Here is a 24,357-nt window from a genome sequence, read left to right as displayed (position 1 = left end):
TGCAGGAACATAAAAATGAGAATTCAAGGTGGTAGGTTATTAAAGGACTGAGAACTGGTTGAGGAGATGTTTATTTTGGGAGATAAGGGAAGAAGACATGCCCCATCACATCTTTTATAGCCACACCCTCTTTCAAAACGTGTTATTCAGGATCTCTCCCCCACCCAAATAGAGCAGGCTTGGCTCTGTGACCAAAAGTCAGGCTTCTGCCCTCAACTAATAGTATTCACTTATGAAGAAAGGGCCTATAGTTATGTGTGACCACTGGGCTTGAATTCTGGGAACCTTCAACATATTCTTGGGATCATGAGCCACAGAAACAGGTCTGAGGTATGAGCAAGGCCATCCTGGAAGATGAACGTATTCACACACACACTCCTCTGCCAGTTACGTGGCTATAAACGGAGCAGGAATTAGCACACAATAGCCAGTCAAGTTGGGTCACAGGATTGTTCTTAAGGAAATCAGTATTGATGTAGTCACCAAGGAAAATAAGTTGGGGAATATTAGTGCAATTTAATCACCAATGGTGACTTATAAAGATATACTGATAGTAAAAACAAACCAGTAAAAAAATTACAGCATTTTATGTTTTTAAATGGCATCCATTAAAGACGGAAACAGCCAAAATTTCAGACATTATAAATCATTCAGTTCTTTAAAAGTTCATGGATGAATTAAAAGGCACTTAAATTCTAGTTTGTACTACCACTTGAAGAAAACATGGTAGTAGTCTCTGAAACCCATCATTAAGGAATGATTAGTGTTGGCACCAGAGGATCCTATTTGCAAGTAGGGTGGTGTCAGTCCCCAGCCAGGTTGCTGCCCTTTTGCTCTCCAGCCTTCTGTGGCTACATCCCAGTACACTCACTCACATAGGACTGGGCTTTGGACGCAAGCTCTGTTTCATCAGGAGGCGCTGGGAAAGTACTCTGTGGTCTAGATGAGACAGCTCATGGTTTGCAGTATAGAAGTCCCTTTTCACATCAGATGAAAAGGACTGTCAAAGAGTGGGATTACCCAGTAAACAGCTACCAAAGCCATCATTTCACTTTGTCCCTCTAATTTTTAGGAGAGAACACCCTTGCATGTAGATACAGGGAAAGCTGGGCATGAAGGCACGTGCTAAAAAGGGACTACCATTTGTGACTTTTTTCAACAAGCTCGTGAATTTGACGTTGGTCTTTTTACTCAGTCAGCCTGCAGAGGTCTTGCCGATCTCTGTTGGCCTCCTTTAGGTTCCTGTCCGTGCCTCATGCTCTACTGGCAGTGAGACTTCTGACTGGAAGTCGGTGTTGACATGGATCAGAGGATAAGTGGGTTATCTGATAAACAACAAAAACTACCTACCCTCGATGATTTTCCTAGGCCAACAGTGCAAGAAGACATTATTTCAAGAACCAAGTCATCATTTGCTTCTGCAGGCCCAGTACTATGGGTGCTGCCCTGAGTAGTTGGGAGTGTAAGTAGCCACCAGTATTAAGGGCCAGGCAGGTGCCCAGACACTCATCACCCTGATGCAGCGATCTTCATATCCTGTGCTTTGACCTCCCAGGGCTCTTGAGATAAGACCCAGGGCAGGTTCTTGGGCTTGCATTAAAACCACCTTGCTGCAGTAGAGGTTTGACAGGATCCAACAGTTGTTACTGAGAAGAAAGTGCTTTTGCACAAGGAGGAGGTTAGAAGAGGGAGGTAATATGAATATTCTTTAGAAAAACTCAAATTCATCTGCTTGTCCAAAATGCTGAGCCCACCCAGGGCACAATTTGGTCCATGAAATACTGAGTAGAGGCGGCAGCTGATAAGAGAACGCACCTTCACTTCCTGACTCCTGGAGCATTTAACCGTCCTTTTTGGCTTGTGGAGTGTCAAAGAGCCGGACTGCCTTCCTGCACAGCAGATAGAACCAGTAGATCTGAGGAGCAATGAGGAAGGCATTGGCCACATTGCAGAAGAAAGGAATATTGAATGGCACCTGGAGTAGGCTCAGTCCCTGCTGTTGGCCATAGGACCAGTACATGAAGGGGAAAAGAAGGATCCGGCAGGAAAAGAAGGTGGCCAGTGTAAGGATTCCGTTCACCTTGTACAGAGGGGTGTGCTGCTGCTTTAGCTGCAAAAGAAGAGGAAGGAGAATACAAGGTCACTAGGAGGTGACACTCTGCTGCTAGTCAGGGAATGACTAGGCCACATCCCACAATAGTAAAGGCCAAGCAGGTCTGTGTACGAATCAAAGACCAAGGCTGCCAAATTCCTTGACACCCAGACATTCTTCAGTTCACTGACACTTGTAGAAGACGTTATCGAGGACTGTCTTATTTATTTTAGAGACAGGATCTCACTCTGTAACCCACAATGTAGTGCAGTGGCACAATCATAGCTCACTGTAACCTCCAACTCCTGAGCTCAAGGGGACCACAGGCACATGCCACCACACCTAGCTCTATATATCTACACCTATTTATATATGCATATGGCTGCATAATTTTTCCAGTAATGATGCTAAATTTTGTCTAAGCCACCTAGTTGAGGAGAACAGTGAATTAGAAATACAAGGAAAAAATGTGATTAACTTTATTAAACTTGGATCAAATCTACAATTTAATCCCCACTGGCTTACATGACCAACTGACCTTCCAGTTGAAGGGTCTGCTATCCCACTATTCCTAGCATAAAGGGTTTCTCCAAACCCTACAGTCTCCGAAGCAAATGCACAGTACGTTCCCTCCTGCACTATTTCTGCCCTTTCATAATACATACCTGAATCAGAATTCTGCCTAATGATACAAATGGAGTACTCAGTTCTGCAGTGAAGATGCAGCCGACAAAGAAGTCCCCAAGGTCTCCCCGGAGCCTCTGCAGATGAAAAGAGAAAAAAGGAAATAAGAAGTAGAGACCTGTGGCTCAGTGGGTAGGGCGCTGGCCCCATATACTGAGGGTGGCGGGTTCAAAACCCGGCCCCGGCTGAACTGCAACCAAAAAAAAAAAAAAAATAGCCAGGCATTGTGGCGCACGCCTGTAGTCCCAGCTACTCAGGAGGCTGAGGCAGGAGAATCGCTTAAGCCCAGGAGCTGGAGGTTGCTGTGAGCTGTGTGACACCACGGCACTCTACCCAGGGCAATAAAGTGAGACTCTCTCTACAAAAAAAAAAATCACCAGAAGGAAAATTCTAACTGGGGCCATTGAAAAGGGTAACAGTGATAGACCATGAAGGGAAAGGGAAATGCTAAATGGGCAAGTGTAGATGCAATTAATACTCGGCCGCTTCCATAGCAATAGCACTTGGATGGTCCAATCCCTAAGATCCAGAGGCAAATGCAGACAAGCTGATTGCATCACACACCAGGCTTTCTCAGAATTTTTTCTTCTTTTTTTTTTTTTTTTTTGAGACATAGTTTCACTATGTCACCCTCGGTAGAATGCTGTGGTGTCACAGCTCACAGTAACCTCCAACTCCTGGGCTTAAGCGATTCTCTTGGCTCAGCCTCCCGAGCAGCTGGGACTACAGGTGCCTGCCACAACACCCGGCTATTTTTTTCAATTGTCATTTCTGGTTAGCTGGCCTGGGCCGGGTTCGAACCCACCAACTTCAGTGTATGTGGCTGGGCCTTAACCACTGTGCTACGGGGGCCAAGCTGCTTTCTCAGAATTTTAGTGACAGTCGGAAGGAACTCTGGGCACTTATCCTGTTTGGATCAACAAAATATGTGCCAGGTCCCATGCTGGATGTTAGGTTCCCAAAGCAATCAAGGGACTTCTTAAAAAATTTAATGCACTCTAATGTTTTCTAAGAAAGCAGTATGGCATGGTAGAATATCAGCTCCATCACTCAGTAGCACTGAGTGAGCTAAGTAAATTCGGAGAGCCCCAGTTTTTTCATCTACAGTGCAAGGCTAAGAATTTCTAATGTTAAGCAAGCTATGAGATTTTATTTTATTTTATTTATTTTTGAGACAAAGTCTCAAGCTGTCGCCCTGGGTAGAGTGCCGTAGTGTCACAGCTCACAGCAACCTCCAAATCCTGGGCGTAAGCGATTCTCTTGCCTCAGCCTCCCAAGGAGCTGGGACTACAGCGCCACAATGCCTGGCTATTTTTTTTGTTGCAGTTGCCATTGTTATTTCTTAGCTGGCCCAGGCCAGTTTGAACCTGCCACCTTCTGTGTATGTGGCCTGCACCCTACCCCCTGAGCCATGGGCAGCACCCAAGCTATGAGATTTAAAATCAACTGCCTACCGCCTGGCAGGCCCTCTGGAATTACAAGTTTCCCTTCTGCATTCCCATTTCTCTTCCTTATTGGGTGGGTTTTCACGGGGAAATAGATCTAAAAATTTTTTTTTTTTTTTTTTTTTGTGGTTTTTGGCCAGGGCTGGGTTTGAACCCGCCACCTCCGGTATATGGGACCAGTGCCCTACTCCTTGAGCCACAGGCGCCGCCCGGAAATAGATCTAGAAAAATTGTAAGGCTATTTGTTTTGAGAGTAATTTTGTGACATCAGAATAATGCACTCAGTATATACTGGCACTGTTAGAAAATTTATTTCGTATGTTTTTACATTATATTGAACTAAAGACAGAATATTAGATAAATGCTAAGGAATCGCAGAGGCTGGGGGATTTCTAGAAAAAATAATGTTGCCAAAAAGGATTGTGAACATTTCAGATTTAATTATTTTCCTCCAATATTTGCACGGTGGATTTAGCTGCTGAAGCAGCTGGCACATAGAGAACGGGCACTGTATGAAAGGGAAGGAAAAGAAAGGTAATCTTTTTTTTTTTTTTTTTTTTGGTGTTTTTTGGCCAGGGCTGGGTTTGAACCCGCCACCTCTGGCATATGGGACCGGCGCCTACTCCTCGAGCCACAGGCACCACCCAAAGAAAGGTAATCTTGACTCCTAAGTAATGGTCAATTCAGCCAGCTCAACTGGAGGAAATGAGTGACCAAGGCTGCTGGTCTACTGTCTTGGAAGGCCATACCTGAGCAACTGGCACAAGGACAAATAGAATGACTGCATGGTGGGTGATCATGAGGCGGTTCTGACTCAGGAAATTTCTAAAAATGGTGGAGCGTCTGTGGTTCTGATCACTGGTTCGGTACCAATCACAAAGGTACATGGCATAGGAGTCATAGATCATGTATGGAATCAAAAACCAGACGTATTCTCGGGCAAGCCAGTGCCTGAAAGAAAGCATATGAGTGGCCTGTGAAATAATGATGGATATCAATTCTGAAGGCCCAAAGCAAATGTCTTCTCAAATGTGTTTTCTTTAGCTTTGTACTTAATCAGCTATTATTACTCCAAATACTTTATAATGAAGATGCTGAAACTGTTAAGAAAAATAGAGAATTTGTCTCTAAATTACAGGGTTAGTTCATGAGGGTCAAAAGCGAAAGGCAGGGATTCGCTCAACCCTGTGTGTTTAAGTAGCTTGCCTGATTTAGCTGCTTATTTCTAATGGAACTTTCTGGCATTTTGTTTTTCCTTTGTTTCTTTTTTGAGACAGAATCTTACTTTGTTGCCTTTGGTAAAGTGCCATGGCCTCATAGCTCACAGCAACCTCAAACTCTTGAGCTCAAGTGATTCTCTTGCCTCAGCCTCCTGAGTAGCCGAGACTATAGGTGCCCGCCACAACGCCCGGCTATTTTTAGAGATAGGGTCTCGCTCTTGCTCAGGCTGGCCTGGAACTCGTGAGCTCAGGCAAACCACCCACCTCAGCCTCCCAGAGTGCTGGGATTACAGGCATGAGTCACCACACCTAACCTTCTGGCATTTTGTGATATAAACTAATACATACACATCTATGTTGTATGATATAAGCTTTGATAAAGATACATATATATACACACACACACACACACACACGAATGATTCAACTGCTCTACCAAGAAACCAGTTTGGAAGGTACCTCAAATCACAAATACAATATTTCCAGTTTAGCTCCTCAGTTGCTTAACAGTTGAGACTTCACTAACTTAACTCCCTGAAACCTCTGCGTTTTCTCTTGCATCAACATACAACCCCACTCTACAGAGTTTCTGGGAAACGATTCTGGTGATTTTCCTCCATCATTTGCAAGAGAGGAAATAGCTAATCCCAACTCCACCAAGAAAAATATGTTTGGAAATGAGCGTGGAGCTCAAGGACCACATTACAGCAGTTAGATACCTGGAGGAAGGCTAAGTCAAAAGACAGTTTTCCTATTCACTTGTCCAAAGGGTGCTAAATCAATATTTGTTGAGTCAAAATGATAGTTTCAGCTATAATGTAGAAGCCTCTGCAATAGATACAATGTTGTTCACAATGATAAACATTCTACAGGTACTTTTCAGGACAAAACACATCTAAATTAAAATCATATAGTATGCGGGGGAAGGATTAGATTCACTCAGCAAGTTTTGGTTGCACACCCATGTGTTAGGTAAAATACACAATTTACCCTCATGGCTCTCAAACTACCTAACATCAGAATCACATTATTAAGAGCTCCATTCCCCAGAAATTTTAAATTTTATCCGTGGGGCCCTCAAATCTGTGTTTTTAACTTTGCCTCACGTGATTTCCTAAGAAGTGAACTACAACACTAGGAATACACTCTACAGAAAGTGCCATTCAGGTTTTGTTCCCGAATGACCCCACACTTACCACACAGCGTAACAGTAAGGCAAACAAGTAATAGCAAATATGATACTCCCATAGTTGCATTCATTATCCAGGTTCCATGATCTCAGTTGCTTTCTTGAAGAAATTCCAAGTAAAGTAACTATAAAGGGCTACTAAAAGTTTACCTAAAATATAACTGCCCTGTCCTCTTGAGTGGAAGCTGGGTTTATAATATTTTTCACATAGTAGCAAATCGGTAAAATCTGAAATTGTGCTTCTTAGGTAGAATTTTCTCTCTGTTTCTTTTTCTTTCTTTCTTTTCTTTTTTTTGATATAGAGTCTTGCTCTGTTGCCCAGGCTAGAGTGCAGTGACATCATCATAGCTCACTGCAACTTCAAACTCTTGGGCTTACTCAAGTCTTCCTGCCTCAGCCCCATGACTAGCTGGGACTATAGGCATGCACCACCACACCCAGCCAATTTTTTTCTCTTTTTAGTAGAAACTGGGTCAGGGTCTTGCTCAGGAGGGTCTGGAACTCCTGAGCTCCAGAGATCCTCCTGCCTTGGCCTCTGAGAGTGCTAGAAATACTGGCAGGAACCATCATGCCCCACCTGGATTATAACTATCACTAGCCTGTGGTTTAACTTTCTTTTTGTTTGTTTTTTGGAGACAGAGTCTCACTTTGTTGCCCTCCAGAGAGTGCTGTGGCATCATAGCTCACAGCAACCTCAAACTCTTAGGCTCAAGTGATCCCCTTGCCTTAGCCTCCCAAGTAGCTGGGACTACAGACACCCATCACAATGCCTGGCTGTTATTCTAGAGATGGAAGTCTTGCTTTGGCTTAGGCGCAAACTCATGAGCTCAGGTGATCTACCTATCTCTGCCTCCCAGAATGCTGGGATTACCAACGTGAGCCACTGTGCCCAGCTTGTGGTTTAACTTTCTTTGTAAAATGAAGATAATCATCCTTGTCTTACTTTCCTAACTAAGTTATTATGAGGATTAAAAACCTAAAAGTGTGAGAGTCCTTTTAAATACAAAAAGTTTAAGTGTTTAAACTGGGGTTGGTGGCTCACTGCCTATAGTCCCAGAGAATCCTGGAGGCTGAGTTAGGAGTATTACTTGAGCCCAACAGTTTGAGACCAACAGACTGGCTTGGATGATATAGTGAGACCCCATCTCAAAAAAACAAAAACAGGCTGAGTGCTGTGGCTCATGCCTGCAATTCCAGCACTTTGGGAGACCAAGGTGGGAAGATAGTTCAAGACCAGCCCAGTCAACATAGAGAGATCCTATCTCTACAGAAAATAAGAAAAAATATGTCAGGTATGGGGGCATGTGCCTGCAGTCTAAGCTACTAAGGAGAGCTAAGGTAGGAAGATTGCTGGAGCCCAGGAATATGCTGCTACAGTCAGCTATGATCCCACCATTACACTCCGAGTGACAGAGCAAGTTCCTGTCTCTAAAAACAAAAAACAAACGTAAGTGCTTAAACTGAGAAAATTGCCTAGAGATATTACTTAGTCCTTTTAGGAACCCCTTTGAGAATCTGATGAAATCCTTAGCCCATACCACATTCTAGATATAATCTGAGGAGATTTACAGACACTCCACCTATTTATAAACCTTCATTTGAAGGCATAAAATGAGAAGGCATAAAACAGAAAAATATTTGGGCATATAGTATATGGGCCCTGAAAGTCCTTTTGGGATTTTTTTTTTTTTTTTGAGACAGTCTCACTATGTCGCCCTTGGTAGAGTGCCATGGCCTCACAGCTCATAGCAACCTCAAACTCTTGGGCTTAAGCGATTCTCTTGCCTCAGCCTCCCGAGTAGCTGGAACTGCAGGTGCCTGCCACAATGCCCAGCTATTTTTTGGTTGTAGTTGTCATTGTTGTTTAGCAGGCCCAGGCCAGGTTCAAACCTGCCAACCTGGGTATATGTGGCTGGTACCTTAACCATTGAGCAATAGGTGCTGAGCCTGAAAGTCCTTTTTTTAATGATATATAGCCAGGCATTGCAGTGGGTGTCTGTAGTTCCAGCTACTTTAGAGGCTGAGACTAGAGGATTGCCCTAGCCCAAGAGTTTGAGGTTATTGTGAGCTATGACACCGTGGCACTCTACCCAGGGTGACAAAGTGAGACTCTGTCTCAAAAAGAAGATGATTGGCTCAGCGCCTGTAGCTCCATGGTTAGGGCACTGGCCACATACAACAAGGTTTGCAGGTTCAAACCCAGCCTGGGCCTGCTAAACAACGACAACTGCAACAAAAAAACCGTCAGACGTTGTGGCAGGCACCTGTAGTCCCAGCTACTAGGGAGGCTGAAGCAAGAGAATCACTTACGCTCAAGAGTTTGACTTGCTGTGAGCAGTGACCCCATAGCACTCTACTGAGGGTGACATAGTAGGATTCTGTCTCAAAAACGAAAAAAGATGATGATGACATACGTGCCTTTAGAGCAGTGGTTCTAAATCTGTGAGTTGCAACCCCTTTGGGGGTCGAACGACTCTTTCACAATGGTTGCCTAGTATCAGATATTTACATTACAATTCATAACAGTAGCAAAAATTACAGTTATGAAGTAGCAACGAAAATAATTTTATGGTTGGGGGTCACCACAACATGAGGAACTGTATTAAAAGGTCGTGGGGCATTAGGAAGGTTGAGATCCACTGCTTTAGACATCCTTGTATATCTAGTAAGAGGTAGAGGGCTCAGAAATATGATATCTCTATTTTACAAATAGAATCTAAGGCATAAAGACACACAAAAGGAAGAACCCTAACACCTGCTGGGCACAGTGGGTCACGCCTGTAATCCTAGCACTCTGGGAGGCCAAGGTGGATGGACTGCCTGAACTCAGGAGTTTGAGACCAGCCTGAGCTACAGCCAGACTCTGTCTCTAAAAGTAGTTGGTTGCTGTGGCGGCTGCCTGTAGTCCCAACTACTCAGGAGGCTGAGGCCAAGAGTTTGAGGTTGCTGTGAGCTGTGACACCACAGCACTTTACCCTGGGTGACATAGTGAAACTCTGTCACACACACAAAAAAAGATAGCCAGACGTTGTGGCGGGTGCCTATAGTCCCAGCTACTTGGGAGGGTGAGGTAAGAGAATCGCTTAAGCCTAAGAGTTTGAGGTTGCTGTGAGCTGTGAGGCCACGGCCCTCTACCAAGGGTGACACAGTGAGACTCCGTCTCAAAAAAAAAAAGAAAGAACCCCAAAACCAAACTTAAGTTTCCCACCATGCTCAAGCCACTAAATCATACCAGGTTGGAGAAGAAAACACAACTATAGTGTTGTAGAACTGTTTAAGTTACCCATATGCAAATAGCTTGTCTTGAAATGCACAGAGATTGCTGGCTGCTGCCCTCCACAACCCATGCTGTGGAGCCACATTTGTCTTAATTTAATCTTTGCAGGTTTCAAGTTTGAGCTGACAAATGGGGCAGTGTTTGCTGTATGATCAGAAAATACTCAATTAAAATAAGAATTGAACCCAGACAAGCAAATAGTGTTAGCACTTCGTATGGATATGCAATCAAAGTCACTTGGCCTATCTTCTCTTAGCTTCAACAAGAAAAGGACTAAAATCATGACAGCAGTATCAACTCCAAGAAAGACTGCAAGCCACAGTGAGATGCCCTACTCGAGATCCCCTCAGGAGGTGACAGGTGACGAGCAGGACATGGCAGAGAAGGATGAGGAAAGGCCACTCAGCTTTTCTAGCGCATCTGACTGGTTCTTCAACTTAACTAGGAGAAAGTGCCGAGGGGTTCTAAGAAGACAGGTGGGAAAAAAAAAGACTTAAAAACAAAAAAAATTGAAAGCACCCAGGTCTAAGCACTATACAAAAGTAGACCACTGTGGTCTTAATTTATGATTTGTTTCACTTAAACTGCAGATAGACAGACATACAGTTCCTGATCTGTCTCTGGACTGAGCTCCAATATGCATACAAGTCAGTTTTCGGAAATCCCTTCACTGCCTTTAGCAAATCTAACAGAAAAACAAGAGCAGCATTTGCAGGGCAAGGGGGTGGTGGATTTGTTCAATAGAAGGACATGTATTGGCCAGCAAAAGCTCCAGAGTAGGAACTCAGTGAGATCAACTGAAAACCAGCAGCACACTCTCACCTCTAAATATTTTTACACTTACCTATCTCATAAAGAGCTTGGATCAATGGACCACCACTGTCCTCTCACCACTTTAAATCAGACACAGACTCTGTTGGTCTCTATCATTTCAGTTTACCTTCAGTTTACCTTCTCATAAACTGGGCATACTGGAAGAAGAAGAGGGAGGACTAATTACGCTGCCCAAGTTCTCCCATCAGTCAGCTACCTAACAGCATGTGCTGATAAAGAACAGGTGCCTGTGAGCCACTAAAATGTGGAGACTTCCAAAAAGTTCCTCAGCCCTGCTATTTGTACTTCTTTCACCTGTCACCGGTTGTTACCTGCTGTTGATTACGTCGCTGCAGGAGCGCACGATGACGATCCCCGACCCGGTGGCCAGCACAGCCTGCACTGAAGAAACCAGCCTGATGTGGGGCAAAGAGGAGAAAAACAACGCGCTCTGGGTCCAGTCCTGGGGACTGCACGGAGCCGAACTCTTCAACCTGACTTCCCCAGTGCTGGCAGTGCGGTGAGGAAAATGGGAGGGCTGCCGCCGCCACCGCGCTGCTGACCCCCAAAAGCAGCGGGCAGCCGTGGGTAGCAGGCTGGAGAGATGTGCACTCCTTCCCCGTCCTCACCCGCACGGCAGCCCTCCCGCTAGTCCCTTCTCCCCCCAGGTGAGGACGCAGAGGGTCTCCGGAAAGGTCCAGTCTCAGCGAAGAGACAGAAAAGGGCAAGGAAGGGCGGGAGGCGGCCCCCTCGCTTCCTGTCGCCCCTCCTTTCCGCCCTCGGCCGAGCACAGGGGCGGGCGCAGGCGGGTCCGGGCGCCGGGCAGCGCCCCGGGCCTCGGCTGGGGGCCCGGCCGCGCCCAGTACCTGGTGCTGATCATCACGCAGTCGGTGTAGGGCCATGCCGGCCGCGAGCGGCGCAGCGCCCAGGTGCAGAGCGCGAAAAGCCCGGGGAAGAAGAGCGAGCCCCAGGCCAGCGTCAGCAGCATGGGTGCTCCGGGTCGGGCCGCCGCGCTCGGCGTGGCTCAGCTCGGCTCCGCGCGGCTGCGGGACTGGCGCGCCCGGCCGGTCCCTGCTTCTGCCTCCGCCCTCCGGCCCCCGCCCCCGCCTAGCCGACAGCGACTCCGGCAGCCGCGCGGCGCTGGCCCGGAGCCCGCAGCTCTCTCCGCGTGACCAGGCCCGCCACCGCGATAGGCGCCGCGCGGCCGGGCGGGGCGGGGTCTCGCCGCTGCCGCCCGCGGGCCCCGAGGGTTCCCCGGGTTCCCCCGTCCGGCCGCGGTGGGCGGCGGGTCTGAGTCCGCGGCTGTTGCGTCCGGGACTGGCGGCTGCGGGCCGACCCAGTGGCGGGAAGGGCCCTGGCTCTCCCCGCTTCTGTTCCGTCACCGCGACGCCTCCCCTCCCCCACGGGCCGTCTCTTCTCCAGGGCCCGAGACAAACGGGGGGTGGAGTGGGGGAGCTGCGGAGAAAGGTAGGAACCCCCTACACAGAGGTCGGGCGACTCACCGGGCAACAGCATTGCCCAGTGCGAAGGGTGCGGCGGGCATCCGTGTTGGCGGGAAGAAAAGGCCTGGGCATGTGGCTGTTTGCCCGCCTGGCTTCCTGGACCGGAGCAGAGTCTTAAGGACTTGGTCTTTCTGCACGTCAAAGGAATCTTTTCCTTGTCCCACCAACTGCTGCAGTTTCTCCAGAGGCGGAATTTCTCAGAAAGCATTAAATGATGCCACAGAATCCAACAGTTCCTCTCTCCACCAACATCATGAGGTGGACTACTTAGCGTACGCTTTTGGTGCTCCTGCCTCTTGGCTTTGGATCAAGATATTATCCAGAGGTTTCATGACTGTTTTGTTGTTGACAGTGTGTCCTTAATAAGTTCCTGGGACAGGTGTCCTAAACCTGAATGGATTGGAATCTATTTCGTGTTCACTAAGCATCAATTAACTGGGTGGGGGGAAGTAAACAATTCATTTAGGTCTCCTCCTGTTGACAGGTACTGTGGGTCTGTTCAAGTCACCATCATGCAGAATGCTGACCAAAGTCCCACATGAAGTCTATGTCCAATAGCACAGCTCAACCTCCCTGGGCCACTATTATGTGTGACATGGGAGGAGACTGGATTACAAGCTCTCTAAGGCTCTTATAGTCTAACTCTTACGATTCTGTAACTTTTATAAAGTGGCAGATAATTTCTGCTGCCAATTAAATGAACTTTTAACCTGGCAGTTACTGGTATAGAAACAGGGAACACAACTTTTCTTTCAATTTGTATTTTTTGTAATTACTGAGTCTAAAAATGTTTCTTAGGTCTAAAAAATGGTTTCCTTTAGTATTATTATAATTATTAATTAGGTTGTGAGCTTTTTGAGCAAATACAGGCTTTATCATCTTCCTTTATGTTTTGTTAAGATGAGGGACTTAGCCAATATTAAGGTAGCAGATAGCCCAAAGAAAAGTCTAACATCTCATCCACTTAAGGCAACAACCATCTCTAATGACCAAATCCACTGCTAACCAACTTGATGGTTGGATTGAGAAAGACACTTCAATTTGGTACCAATGTATCTGGTGAATGCAGAGCTCTGTATTTTCACATTTGCTTGTGGACAAAAACAGCTCTCTTTAAATGTCCCATTCTCTCCAGAAGAACAAGTCTTTGTGCATTCCACTTTGCATGGCCTACCCATTTATCATAGTCACTTCCAGCTCCAGTTTTTCCAGAGGATGGATGACAAGTGCTTACAAGCCCTCCCTGCCTTTCCTCCCTAAAGGGATCAGTAGCTTGCCCTAAGTATGCTAGCACTTTTAAGTGGTGGGAACTGATCTAGCCCTTACCCAAGAAGTGGTTTGTACAGCTTTTCAGGCATGTTCGTAAAAACAAAACAACTGATATTTCATGTATAAAAAACAGCAAGTAAAAGCAGTGTCCAATACCAGGCTCAGGGAAGTCACCAGAATGTTTAGGTTGAATCACCATAAAACTAACAAGTATAAAAATGAACCTCCTGTAACCAAACCTCTTGTGGGTCAATGATAAAGCCAAATAAAAAAGCACCAAACTTTCTTTACACAAACTTCTGCCCGCCCTTCAAAGGTCTCGAATCAAATGTTTTGTCCTCCAATGTTTCTATGTCTTTTCCAGACAAATTTCTAAATTGATTTTCTAATCTGCCTCTGTGTCTGAGTAGTGAGCCTGTTGGTTTTTAATTTGTATGTATGTTTTTCCACCAGAGTGTTAGTTCTTTGAAACAAGGACTATGTCTTTTCATTTTGTATGCCAAGTTAGGCCTGGCACATAGCAAGGGTTCAATAAATGGCTGATTCTTTTTTTTTTCTGAGACAGAGTCTTATTTTGTCGTTCTCGGTAGAATGCTATGACATCATAGCTCACAGCAACCTCAAACTCTTGGGCTCAAGCAATTCTCTTGCCTCAGCCTCTCAAGTAGCTGGGACTACAGGTCCCGCCACACACCAGGCTATTTTTAGAGACAGGGTCTCACTCTTGCTCACGCTGGTCTTAAACCTGTGAGCTCAAGCAATCCACCTGCCTCGGCCTCCCAGAATACTAGGATTATAGGTGTGAAACACTGCACCCAACCAATGGTCAATACTTTTTAAAGACAATGTCTGAGTACTTTACATGCTAGGCGCTAGATCAAACTTTTTTTTTTTTTTTTTTGAGATAAGATTCTCATTCAGTCGCCCTGGGGTTTAATGCCTTGGCCTCACAGCTCACAGTACCCTCAAACTCTTGGGCTCAAGTGATCTTCTTGCCTCAGCTTCCAGAGTAGCCACGACGCCTGGCTAATTTTTCTGTTTTTAGTAGAGACAGGGTCTTGATTTAGCTCAGGCTGGTCTCGATCTCCTGAGCTCAGGCAATCCACCTGCCTCCACCTCCCAGAGTGCTGAGATTACAGGTGTGAGACACCATGTTAGCCTGCTATATCAAACATTTTATATGCATTGTTTCACAATAAATCTGTTATAATCACTGTGTCTGTGTATGTGTGCTGGTGAGTGTCTGTGTGTGTATCAGCAAAATGATACCCAGACCAGAGCAATTAAAAAATTGCCCAGGGTCAGGTTGCTGGTGGCAGAATTGGGATTTGAACACAGTACTTTTCCAGCTTCAGGTCAATGTGCTTAATGACTGTACTGCCTTCAAACTTGATAAGCAGGGAAAGAGTTGGCTTGGCACCTGTAGCTCAGTGGTTAGGCGGCCACATACACCGGGACTGGCAGGTTCAAACCCGACCCAGAACTGCCAAAAAGAAATGACAACTACAACAACAACAAAAAATAGCCAGGCGTTGTGGCAGGCACCTATAGTTCTAGCTACTCAGGAGGCTGAACCAAGAGAATCACTTAAGCCCAAGAGTTTGAGGTTGCTATGAGCTGTGAGGCCATGGCACTCTACTGAGGGCGACACAGTGAGACTCTGTCTCAAAAAAAAAAAAAGGCAGGAAGAGAGTAATAATTTTTCACAACATAGTTTCTCGTAATAACCACTGTTCTAATTGCTCATAAATATATAAATGTGTGGGGTGGAGTTTCTGGGGCAATGATACTGCTGTTAACACGATGTTATATCTACATGTAACTTTATAAATTTTCAAAGCACTTTCACATGAATCATTTGGTTCTCAAAATAATCCAATGAGATAGGCTGAACATACCATTGTTTTCATTTTACAGTTAAAGAAACCTAAGTTCAGGACAGTAAATTGACTTGCCACCCTATAAAGGGACAGAAGCCAGGGCTCCTGATTCACATTCCAAGGTGATTTCAACCACTTCATCTTGTAGGGTTGGGCTTTAAGGACTTTGTAATTAAGCTTCCTGTGTGGATTTCAAGAATGAAGTTTGGGTTAGTAGATGCCAGGATAAGACTTATTTACTAAATTCAGAGTCTTATCCCTTAAACAGGGAATTTGTAAAGCTCCCAGTTTTGGAAGGCTGTAGAGGGATTCTTCTGCCATTAAGGTATGTGATCATGCTTTTTGGTCTCCTATTCCCCTTCTTCTAGACCAGTGATTTTCAACTAGTATGCCATGGCACTCTTTTTTTGAGACAAGAGTCTCACTATGTCGCCCTGGGTAGAATGCCGTGCTGTCACAGCTCACAGTAACCTCAAACTCTTAGGCTTAAGCAATTCTCTTGCCTCAGCCTCCCAAATATCTGGGACTATAGGCACCCGCACAATGCCCAGCTATTTTTTTGTTGTAGTTGTCGTTTAGTAGGCCAGGTTCAAACCCGCCAGCCCTGATGTATGTGGACAGCGCCCTGACCACCCACTGAGCTACAGATGCAGAGCCATGGTATGAAAATTTTTAAAGATTATTAAATTACTTTCAAAGGAAGTTCAAAGCACAATAAGTATATTCTTTTTTTTGATCAACATAATTTAAGTGTGCTGCGGAAGTTTAACTACAGGTTCAAGTGTACCATCAGATAAAAAAAAAGATTGAAAAACACAGCTCTAGACCCCACACTGGTTTCCATTAGAGCAGTGGTTCTCAACCTTCCTAATGCTGCGATGTATTTTCATTGTTACAAAGGGGTCGCGACCCACAGGTTGAGAACCGCTGCATTAGAGTATAGGATACAGGGATTCTCTCCATCTCTGTTCCCTGGTTTCTTCAGCCTTCAACTGAAAAAACATATTTACTTGTAAAATAATTGAAGAAGTCTCAGTTGAATGCAATTAAGATATGTAATGTAGGCTCAGCACCTGTAGCTCAGTGGCTAGGGTGCCAGCCACATGCACCGGCGCTGGCGGGTTCAAATCCAGCCCAGACCTGCCAAACAACAATGACAACTGCAACAGAAAAATAGCTGGGCGTTCTGACAGGTCCCTGTAGTCCCAGATGCTTGGGAGGCGGAGGCAAGAGAATCACATAAGCCCAAGAATTTGAGGTTGCTGTGAACTGTGACATCATCCTGGAGCAACATAAACTCTGCCTCAAAAAAAAAAAAAAATGTATAGGCTACTATGCTTGATCAAGGACATTTTCTGCCTATCCTATTTCTACAGATGCACTTCTTTCCTAAGAAAGTGCATCTGTAGAAAAATCAATTGAGATTCACACATGAAACATCATAATGAGCTCCAGATTTGAAAGAGAACTTGGAGGTCTCCACCTGCTCGTCTACTTTATTTTTATTTGTTTATTTTTGTAGAGTTTCCACACACATCACGGACATTCATCTACTTTACAAATGCCGACAGAGAACAATAATGCAACTCTGTTCTATACAAGTATTTTGTTTAGAACCACACCTCCTTTCTGCATTAGCGACAGGTGAAGCAGAGATAGAGAAGAATAAAAGGAGAAATGAAGTGGTAGGAAGACTTGTGGAGAGAGTGAGCTCAGGAAGATGATCCAATCTGAAGAGACTAATATGGATACAAGGAAGAAAAACGCTAAGATAGACTTTGAAGCACAGGGAAATCAATGTAATAGAGATGCAGTTCCAGTGGTGCCCGTTCGTAATACTGAACAAGAGAAAAAGGACTGTTAGAGAAAGAAGGAATGAAGCTTGCAAAGAGAAAGTGACCACCTTTGGAGTAGCACCAACAAAAGCCATATTGCGCTGGAAGAAATATGGTACAAATACGGAGGTGATTGCTCTTAGGACTAAGGGTGTGGCCAGAAAGAAGTTAATCACCTTCCTCTTAATTTCTCCTTTCCTTTGTTTGCCTGATCAATACGACTCTGCACCGGTATGTGTTTCCCCAATAGACTGCATGGCCCTGATGGTAGGGACTGTCTTTCTGGGAGGCAGCCACGGCATAACAGCACTGGAGTTGGGACCAGAGAACCTGAGTTCCAGTCCTGGCTCTGCTACCCATAAGCCATATGACATGAAGAAAATGACGTAACTTCCTCTGTAACATGGGGATTCCATCTACTTTACGGGGTGGCTAAGAGAATTAGGCGAGTATTATTTTCAAAAGTACATGCTGGGGCACAGGCAAGGGATTATCATTCTGTATCTTGGATCTTCAAGAGCACAGTTCCCTGCTGTTAAACTTCTCAACAAGCATTTATTAGATTAAAGATGCCTTAGGCTGGCCTTAGCCAGACTCCACACTGTACCTTTCTCAGTTTTATCTTGGACTTTCTGCAAAAGCAAATTGTGAATCTACGACACAGTCACATCCCAGATCGTTTCTACGAACAGTGACCACAACTGCACACCACAGGGAAGTCTTTGCTCCTGTACACAATGATAATGGTCCTTGTCAATAAAAACCATAAGTTGCACAAAGAACTGATTATATAATGCTTGCTTTGGGGTATTTTTGCATAGAACTTTCACATACACATTCCTTTTCATATAAATTCAAAAATTAGCTTATTTGCAGATAGTCACACCTACCTAAACGTAAGCATTTCTATACTCAGGTTGAAAAAAATATTCAAGGACACTGAACCAATAAGGAAATTACCTTTGAAATGAGTTAGGAGGAACAAGCAAATCACTGTGAACAAATTCAGCTGCCTTCCTAAATTATCAAACCAATAATTTTCAATGTCTTTATGTCTCATTAAGTAATTCCATATAAGGTTTATTTTACTTTGCTTACTCAAGTCAGATGATTTTTCCTTTTTTTTTTTTTTAATTTTCTGATAAGTAATATATTAAAAAGCAAAACATGCCTACTATGGAATAATCACACATACTGCCATCACTGAGAGATTTTCCTGTTAACATTTTGGTAGCATTCAGCATTTGTTGTGGAACATAACATTTGAGTGGATGGAAACAAATGAAGCCTTCCCAGAAACACCATAAGCCGAGTCAAGTTGAAACTTGCCCAGGTGAATGAGGATGCTATCGATTGTGGTTTTTGGAAATGAAATACTGGACTGTCACATCATCTGTCTTAAAACTTTTGTAGTACCCACTTGTTAATATTTCACTCATTACAAGCATTTTCGATGTTATTTAAAATTTCACAAACCTCTCTCTCTCTTTTTGAAGACACTCTTACTCTGTTGTCTAGGGTAGAGGGCAGTGGCATCAGCCTAGCTCACAGCAACCTCAAACTCCTGGGTTCAAGTGATTCTCCTGCCTCAGCCTCCTGAGTAGCTAGGACTACAGGCACCAACAATAATGCTTAGCTAATTTTTCTACTTTTTAGTAGAAACAGGGTCTCTTTGTTGCTCAGGCTGGTTTTGAACCTTTTTTTTCTGAGACAGAGTCTCACTCTGTCACCCTGGGTAGGGTGTTGTGGCATCGTAGTTCACAGCAACCTCAGACTCTGGGGCCCAAGTGATCCTGTTGCCTTAGCCTCCAAGTAGCTGAGATTGTAGGTGCCTGCCATGATGGGTGGCTAATTTTTCTGTTTTTAATAGAGATGGGGTCTTGGTCTTGAACTCCGAAGCACAAGCAATCCTCCAGCCTTGGCCTCACAGATGTTAGGATTACAGGCATGAGCCGCCGCACTCAGCCTGGTCTTGAACTCTTGAGCTCAAGTGATCCCCTCGCCTCAGCCTCAAACTTCGTTTTTAATAAATCAGAAATAGGCTCAGCACCTGTAGCTCAGTGAGTAGGGCACCTGCCACATACACCGAGCCCAGCAGGTTCAAACCTGGCCCAGGCCTGCTAAACAACGACAACTGCAACCAAAAAATAGCCGGGGTTGTGGTGGGCACTTGTAATCCCAGCTACTCAGGAGGCTGAGGCAAGAGAATTGCGTAAACCCGAGATTTTGAGTTGCTGTGAGCTAGGACTTCACGGTACTCTACTGTGGGCAACAAAATGAGACTCACAAAAGAAAAGTCAGAAATAATCTGCTATATGAATCATTATAAGTTATGGGTTATCACTGGTTTTGAAAAATATTCTAAATGGGGATAGTAGTTTAGAATAGTTTGTTCATAGGCATACCTTGGCACACTGACTCACACAAGGCCTTCTACTCTGGTAACTTTAACCTTAAAAATATTAGGGGCAGTGCCTGTGGCTCAAAGGGGTAGGGCGCCGGCCCCATATGCCGGAGGTGGTGGGTTCAAGCCCAGCCCCGGCCAAAAACTGCAAAAAAAAAAAATATATTAGGACTCCCAGGCGGTGCCTGTGGCTCAGAGGGGTAGGGTGCCGGTCCTATATGCTGGAGGTGGCGGGTTCAAACCCAGCCCCAGCCCAAAAAAAAAAAAAAAAACAGTGATTGGGAGGTGCCTGTGGCTCAAAGGACTAGGGCACCGGCCCCATATGCCAGAGGTGGTGGGTTCAGACCCAGCCCCGGCCAGAAACTGCAAAAAAAAAAAAAAAATATATATATATATATATATATATATTAGGAGTCCTGTCCTCATTAGCACTCATTTTCTGTCTTTAAAATGAGCATCATAATATCTATAGAAATCCAAGCTCCTATTTAAATATCTAGATTTTTCTTTACATAGGCTCCATTAACCACTTTAGTAAGGAATACATGTATGTAGACACTTTATTAAAGAAATGAATGAAGGAAAAGCCATTCTTTGTGAAACTAAATCTGTAGTGGCTTTTACCAGGCACAGCAGATTTCAACTCCAAGAGTTAATTATTTCGCAATAGGATTGTAGGTGAAAACCCAAATGGCCAGAAACAAAGCAATGCAGAGAAAGCTGATTAGTTACAAGCACTTTTAAGTCTTACTTGAGAAAAAATCTTTATAATATAGCAAGGAGAACTTCTGCTCCAAGCACACTAGCACATGCTTATAGGGCACCTAACCATCACCAATTGGTGACATAGTGATGGACCTCATGAACTATTAATGGTCAGTCTTTAGAATGAACTGTTGAGTTGTGAGTCAGGCTGAAATACTTTGCCCTGCAGGGAATGCAAAATCCCATGTTGCCAGGTAACATGATAAAACCTGGCTTAGGACTTAGAAGGATTTGGAAGGTTTTAAATAATATTAGTGCAAGATAAAGGACAAGGGCACACTTACTAACCAAGATACTGCCACCTTCCTTCTGTTATGTGTTGTAAGGCCATTGTTTCATTATGCAATAGTTTGATTAGACTGTGCTTTGTTTTTTTTCTATGACGGTAAGCACCAAGCTTACTCAATCTGCTGCTGTTTAACACTCTACTATTGGGGTCCTGACCAACATAATAACAAACACATAAACTCTCAAAGAGGTGGTAACATTGAAAAGGGAGAGAAAGAACTATCATTATTTTCAAATAATATACCAATTTATCAAGAAAATCAACTGAGGGCGGCGCCTGTGGCTCAGTGAGTAGGGCGCCGGCATAGCCGAGGGTGGCGGGTTCAGACCCAACCCCGGCCAAACTGCAACAGAAAAATAGCCGGGCGTTGTGGCGGGTGCCTGTAGTCCCAGCTGCTCGGGAGGCTGAGGCAAGAGAATCGTGTAAGCCCAAGAGTTAGAGGTTGCTGTGAGCCGTGTGACGCCACGGCACTCTACCCGAGGGCGGTACAGTGAGACTCTGTCTCTACAAAAAAAAAAAAGAAAGAAAAAGAAAATCAACTGAAATATAGTAGATTTAAAAATTCAGATAAGGGGCAGCGCCTGTGGCTCAAAGGAGTAGGGTGCCAGCCCCATATGCTGGAGGTGGTGGGTTCAAACCCAGCCCTGGCCAAAAACTGCAAAAAAAAAAAAAAAAATTCAGATAAGGTGGCTAGATATAGGCTCAGCATATAAATTCTATGAGCCAACAAATACTAACTAGAAAATACAATACAAAGAGGGACCATTTACAATATTTTAAAAAATACACATGAGAAAATGACCAGTTGTAGGCCTAATAAGAAACATGCAAGACCTATGTGAAAAAAACTACAAACTACAAAAAAACTATATGAAAGGCATAAAAGCCTAAATAAATTGAGAACATGGCCCTATAAGGAAATATTCAATATTGTAAACATGTCACTTTCCCCAAAATTGATCTATAAATTCAGTGTAATCCCAATCAAAACTCTAATATGTTTTTAATGCATTCAGTAAGTTCCTTGTAAAACTTAGGCGAATTAGAGAAAATGTACAAAATGCCCAAGAAGCATTTGAATAAAGAATACTGGGGGAGGAGAGGAATTTACTGTATATCAAAATACCCTACAATTTATTGTAGTTAAAACAGTGTAGAGGAAACAAATAGCTGGGTATGGTGGCTTGCACCTGTAATCCTAGCAACTTGGGAGAAGATTCGCTCGAGCCCAGGAGTCTGAGGCTGCAGTGAGTTATTATCATGCCACTGCACTCCAGCCCACGTAACAGGCTAAAACAAACAAATAGATCTATGGAACAAAACAGAGTCCTGAACCAGATCTACTAAATGTTATCTGAAGTAAGCATGTCATACTTGTGAGCAAAGGAAGGCGTGTCTAAGAAAAGCACAGAAACCATTAGCCTTTCATTTGGAAAAAAATTAAGTTAGAAGTTGAATAGTGTCCCCATAAAACACATCTATCCAGAACCTCAGACTGTGACCTTATGCGGAAATGGGGTCTTTGCAGACCTAATTAAGGTAAAGATTGAGATAATACCATACCGAATGAGGATGGGTCCTAAATCCAACAGAGTGTCCCTATAAGAAACAGAAAAAAAACACACAAATACCGAGGAAGGGGCAGTGTGAACATGGAATAAGAGATTGGAATGCCGCGTCTACAATGAACTGTTGGCCAAGGAATGCCAAGGATTGCTGGCAGCCCTAGGAGCTGAAAGACAGGGATGGAGTGTTTCTCCCTCAGAGTCTCCAAAAAGGAAACAACACTCCAACTTACTGATTTCAGACTTCTGGCCTCCAGAACTGTGGGGAAATTTCTGCTGTCAGAAGTCACCCAGCCTGTGGTAATTTGTTATGCCAGATCTAGAAAACTAATAAAATGCTCTACGAGACACCAAATGCAGAAATAAGTTCCAGATATCAAAAGTTAAACAGTATAAATACTTTTGGAAAAAAAAGTTTTAAATATTCTTATCATTCATAGCTTAGAGAAGACTTTTCCAAACAAGGCATAAAACCCAAATGTCACACAGAAAAGGGACTGACAGATTAGTGTACACTAAGAATAAAAAATAAACCTGTATACCAAAAGGCAAAATTAGAAGACAAGAGAAGTATTTGTAGTGTATAGCAAAAGTTAATAACCAGAATAGTCAAGAGATCCTACAAATTATTAAAAAACGCAAATGGGCTAGGCATGGTGACTCACACCTGCAATTCCAGTACTCTGAAATGCCAAGGCAGGATAATCACTTGAGGCCAGGAGTTTGAGACTAGCTTGAGCAACACACCAAGACCGCATCGCTACAAAAATAAAATAAAAAGAAATACAAATGACTCAAAAGAATTATTTAAATGATATAAACTAGAAATCCACAGAAGATAAAAAGTCAACACAAACTTTGTAAGTAAATATTTAAAAGACTGATAATATCCAGTGTGCCTACAGATACAGACACTTTCTTACAGTGCTGGTAAATGATAAATGTGTATTAAAAAGATATAGCATACGGAGGGGGGTGGGGGTGGGGTCTTGGTGTGTGTCACACTTTATGGGGGCAAGACATGATTACAAGAGGGACTTTACCTAACAATTGCAATCAGTGTAACCTGGCTTATTGTACCCTCAATGAATCCCCAACAATTAAAAAAAAAAAGAAAGATGGAAAAAGAACAAAAAAAAGTAAAAAAAAACAAAACTTGGGCCAAGATTGCATATTCATTTGCAGGTGAAGGGCTTAACTTGGTGCCTACCACAAACAACTCAAGAGATAGTTATTTGTTTATTTTCATAATCTCAATGATTTCCAATTTAAGGCCCTACAACAAAGCAATATTCCTACTTTTCCCTTTAAAGAAAGTATTATGTATCCAGAACTACTGGAAATAAAATCCAAAAGCCTAGAAATGTCACTTACAAGGTATCTACAACAACTCATATCAATTGGTAAAGTTTAAAAATTATGTAAGAACTTCATGAAGCCTTAGGAATGGTCCCTGAATTGGTGTGGAGGAAATTCCCTTCTGAACTTAAAAGTCAAAAACTTCAGAATGGAAGAGCTCTTTTAGAGACCTACTCCGGGTCAAATGAAGGTCCTCAGTTCTAATTTCCTCCAGGCTACTTGAGAGCCAGAAAAAGCCCTTTGAAGCTTCTTGTGTCTCCCTTTTCACCCCCTGGCTGCCATTACCACCCTATCACACTTCTCTAACTATAGATTTCTAAGTAAAAAAGGAAATTGTCTAAAAAAAAAAAAGAAAAAGATATGGCATTGTTTGTATTGTTTTTATTTGGGGGGGGGATAGAATCTCACTTGCTCACCCTTGGTAGAGTGCCATGGCATCTTAGCTCACAGCAACCTCACACTCTTGGGTTCAAGTAATCCTCTTGCCTCAGCCTCCCAAGTAGCTGGGACTACAAGTGCCCGCCACAATGCCTGGCTATTTTTTTGAGATGGGGTCTTGCTCTGGCTCAGGCTGGTCCTGTGAGCTCAGGCAGTCCACCTGCCTCGGCCTCCCAAGTGCTGGGATTACAGGTGAGAGCCACCACGCCCAGCCCTGTTTGTATTATAATAGTAAAAAATTAGAAACAACCCAAATATCTACTCATAGAATAATTAAATATTTCATAGTAGTTCCAACTATGGAATACTATATAGCCATTGAAAGGGGAAA

General features: G+C 43.9%; 1 protein-coding gene across 3 annotated transcripts; it reads right to left on the bottom strand.

Annotated features, from left to right (window-relative positions):
- Window positions 1-1,693: 1,693 nt before the first annotated feature.
- On the bottom strand, window positions 1,694-11,806 carry TLCD3A (TLC domain containing 3A). 3 transcript variants are annotated; one of them, XM_053568547.1, is made up of 5 exons: window positions 11,587-11,806; window positions 11,053-11,136; window positions 4,971-5,172; window positions 2,758-2,853; window positions 1,694-2,110 (listed from the first exon to the last, which is right to left on the bottom strand). In XM_053568547.1, exons 1-5 carry the CDS (start codon window positions 11,706-11,708, stop codon window positions 1,841-1,843), a joined length of 774 nt encoding a protein of 257 aa, XP_053424522.1. In that variant the 5' UTR covers window positions 11,709-11,806; the 3' UTR covers window positions 1,694-1,840. The 3 variants fall into 3 exon arrangements, with proteins under 3 accessions (XP_053424522.1, XP_053424524.1, XP_053424523.1); XM_053568548.1 differs by lacking the exons at window positions 1,694-2,110; window positions 2,758-2,853 and adding an exon at window positions 10,752-10,791 and having other exon boundaries at window positions 5,098-5,172; window positions 11,043-11,136; XM_053568549.1 differs by lacking the exons at window positions 1,694-2,110; window positions 4,971-5,172 and having other exon boundaries at window positions 2,796-2,853.
- Window positions 11,807-24,357: the final 12,551 nt, after the last annotated feature.

This window comes from Nycticebus coucang, chromosome 18 (assembly GCF_027406575.1).
Source record: "Nycticebus coucang isolate mNycCou1 chromosome 18, mNycCou1.pri, whole genome shotgun sequence".
Lineage (NCBI taxonomy): Eukaryota > Metazoa > Chordata > Mammalia > Primates > Lorisidae > Nycticebus > Nycticebus coucang.
The sequence above is the reverse complement of the archived record's forward strand: the minus strand, read 5'-3'. Positions and strand labels throughout refer to the sequence as shown.

Coding starts and splice junctions, on each gene's coding strand:
- TLCD3A (XM_053568547.1), bottom strand. CDS start 11,708: ATGCTGCTGACGCTGGCCTGGGGCTCGCTCTTCTTCCCCGGGCTTTTC. Junction 11,137..11,586: donor TGCGTGATGATCAGCACCAG/GTACTGGGCGCG, acceptor GCCCCACATCAG/GCTGGTTTCTTCAGTGCAGG. Junction 2,111..2,757: donor TAGGCAGAATTCTGATTCAG/GTATGTATTATG, acceptor CTTCTTTTGCAG/CTAAAGCAGCAGCACACCCC.